Genomic DNA, 3,159 nt, shown 5'->3' on the forward strand with positions numbered 1-3,159 from the left:
AAGAAGCCTAGCCCAAAGATTGAAGCATGTGACTTGCACATGAGTTTCTAGAATGGTTTTGACGTCAAGATGAGTTCTTCTCCCATAGTGTTTGCTTTTTGTAGTGAGAAAGAGAGGAATGTACTAGAAGATTTTGGGAAAGGCATAAAAAGAAGGAATTTTGAAGAAAAATCTACTCCGTGAATTATGGAAAAGAAAATAAAGAGAATAAATATTAGTTTTGGTTTCCTGATTGCATAGGAGTTGATTGAAGACCATTTTTAGGGAAGATACATAGTATTTTCGGCAATGAAGAATACATAGCAGATTCAAGATTGTTCTCTACTTCTCAAGGAATATTTTGATTGGTTGGATGACATCATTGAAGTAGATTTCGACCAAATACCTGAGATAGCCGTGCACTGTATAAAGGGATCTTTGTGAGACGTTTATAAATACCACAAAATTCAGAATCAAAAACACAAACTCGTCCCCATCTCCTCTCATAGTTTCGGCAATTCATTCAATCTTCAAAGTTCAAGACTGCGAAGCATCCTCCTCTCCATTCAAGCAACCTTGCCGTGACCCTCATCCTCTCCACCACCTTTCAAGCTTCTCGCGTTCTTGAAGAATTCAAAAGTGTAACCATGAATACCTTTTTATGTTTTCATTTTTGCTTTGTAAAACAATTTCGGTTTCAATCCTAAATCAATTTCGATTTCAATTTTTGTTTTGGTTTTATGATTTGTGATTGCATGTTTGGATGAAGTGTTGATTTTAGATATGCAGTTTTCGAATACTATGAAGCATGTTTTAGGTTTTTAAGGTTATGAATTGCAATTGCATATTTGTTATGCATGATTGTTGGTTTTGTGCAAATAAATTATAGTTTATGTGTTTATTGCTCTTTGGATGCATATTTTGATTAATGAGCATGTAATTGAATCCATATTAAGATGCTAGCATTCTAGGTCTTGATAATTAAAGTGAAAAACCTATAAATACTTAAGAAATTAACAATGTGTATTGCATGCTTGATTAGCGTTCTAACTTGTGTTCTTGGCTTGAATTGATCAAACTTCCATATGTGCTTAATGTGCAAATTGTGTTCTTGTTTTGTGATTAGCTAGAATTGGTAATTGCATACTTAATAGGGTAAACTATGGTGCGCATTCATATAGTTAATTTAATTAAGGGAAGTAAAAAGAACTTTGTATGGATTCATCTTTGTTCTTGATCGATTCCTTGCTATGACATGTTTTGATTCGTGATTGTTACTTTGAAACCTTGCTAACATGTTAGTAGTAGTTAACTATATCTAATTTTGTTCCATTCATATAACTCTATCTTGATTCTGTGTTTTGATGTGTCATTTGTATATAATTAGTTGTTAATTCAATAAATCCTAAAATCCCCTTCTATGTGCTTTTCGTAAATATTGTATATATATTTGTTTTTTTTTGTTTAACATTTTATTTTTGCAAGAATTAATAAGAGCCCTAATCTCCGGTTGAGAACAAACCCTACTTGCTCTTTCTACACTGATAGGGTTTTAAATTGAGCACTAACTCTTGTGCAGGTAAATAGGCTTTATTTAATAAATAAGCCCCAGATGTCTAATAAAGGGTCTAGCACTATGTACCATGTGTTATCTCTACAACCTCTTGTCTATCTTTGAATGGTAGCGGATGAGTATATAATGGTCATTCTGGCTTAAGCATTTAGTAATACAATCATTGATGGATTGATTCAAAAAAAAAAAAAAAAACTAATCTTGGCTTAGTTTTTTTGAAACGGGGTTTGAAACCCAGCCTAACTGGGAGGCTCAGCCCCACGCTCGAAAATATTATTAATAGAATAAGAAGGATGATTGTACAGTGAGGGGGACATATTACCTACACCTCGAGTACTAGTACAAGAATCCTCAAAGAGAGCATCCCGGATAATCACAGGAGTCTCATCTAACCAATAATCATCTAAGTAATCAACACTAGCAAGGTGTGCCAATCTATGGGCCACACCGTTTGCTTCACGATAGATAGAGTATAGATTAATAGAAGAAATTGCATGCAGATATGCTTTGCAATCCTCAACAATACAACCAACTTCAGAGTAGTCCTCCGTGTCACTTTTGAGTGCAGCAATCACCAAAGAGCAGTCAGTTTCAATATCAACATTGACTAATCCTTGGTGAATGATGAGTAAAAGTCCTGCTCTCATGGCTTCCAACTCCATCTGAAAGGCAGATCTAGCATGGGAAAAGGGACGTGCAATTGCAGTGAGACACACACCATCTTCATTCTTGATGAGAGCCCCAATACCCCCTTGACCAGTAGCGCTGTGAAACGCGCCATCAATATTAAGTTTCAACCTACCTTGAGGTGGCAGCTGCCACTTAGTTTTATGCCTTGATTTCTTCTTTGGTGACCCCGGATGGGCAGCATGGTAGTCCTCAAGGAGCTTGGTAGCCCAGGTAGCAGTATTCACGGGACAAAAGGAGGTCCCCTTCCAAGTAACATTGTTGTGTTCCACCCATATTGCCCAAACAAGCATGAAGAAGAGCTCTAGCTTGTGATTGGGCAGCAAATCATAAACATGCAGAAGCCATGCATGAACATTAGATGAAGGGTGGTTACGTACCTCAAGTTGCAGCAGGCCCCATAGCCAATACTCCTCAATTCTCTTGCAATTTTTTAGAACATGCAGGGCATCCTCTGCATAATTGTTGCAAAATACACATCTAGTATCCAACTGCACACATTTTTGAGCCAAATTGACTCTTGTAGGCATGCAGTATATTTCTATGCACCCTCCACATAAAGGATCGGACTTTTGGGGGAACATGAGTCTTCCACAATCTAGTCCAATGAGAATCAGCCACCCTAAATGAACTCCCCGATGAAGAGGCGCGGCTAGTGGCATTTTCAGTGAACCGAAAAGTATGATACCCACTGCGGACACTATAGACTCCTTTTTTGTCAAAATGCCAAACTAGCTTGTCCTCCCGGTCTCTAACACTCAAGGGAATGCTGGCAATGATGTTGACTTCTGTTTGAGTGAAAATCTCCTCCATGAATGATACTGCCCATTCTCTCTGGTTTCAAGGCTCCAATTCACCCACACTGGACTAAAACCAAATCGTAACATCACAGATTCTAAAAAAATCTACTCTACCCGATC

General features: G+C 37.6%; 1 protein-coding gene across 1 annotated transcript; it reads right to left on the bottom strand.

Moving 5' to 3' along the window:
- Positions 1-1,791: 1,791 nt before the first annotated feature.
- LOC112171184 lies at positions 1,792-2,901 on the bottom strand. Its single transcript, XM_024308405.1, has one exon. The coding sequence runs from the start codon at positions 2,899-2,901 to the stop codon at positions 1,792-1,794; it is 1,110 nt and encodes a 369-aa protein (XP_024164173.1).
- Positions 2,902-3,159: the final 258 nt, after the last annotated feature.

This window comes from Rosa chinensis, chromosome 6 (assembly GCF_002994745.2).
Source record: "Rosa chinensis cultivar Old Blush chromosome 6, RchiOBHm-V2, whole genome shotgun sequence".
NCBI lineage: Eukaryota > Viridiplantae > Streptophyta > Magnoliopsida > Rosales > Rosaceae > Rosa > Rosa chinensis.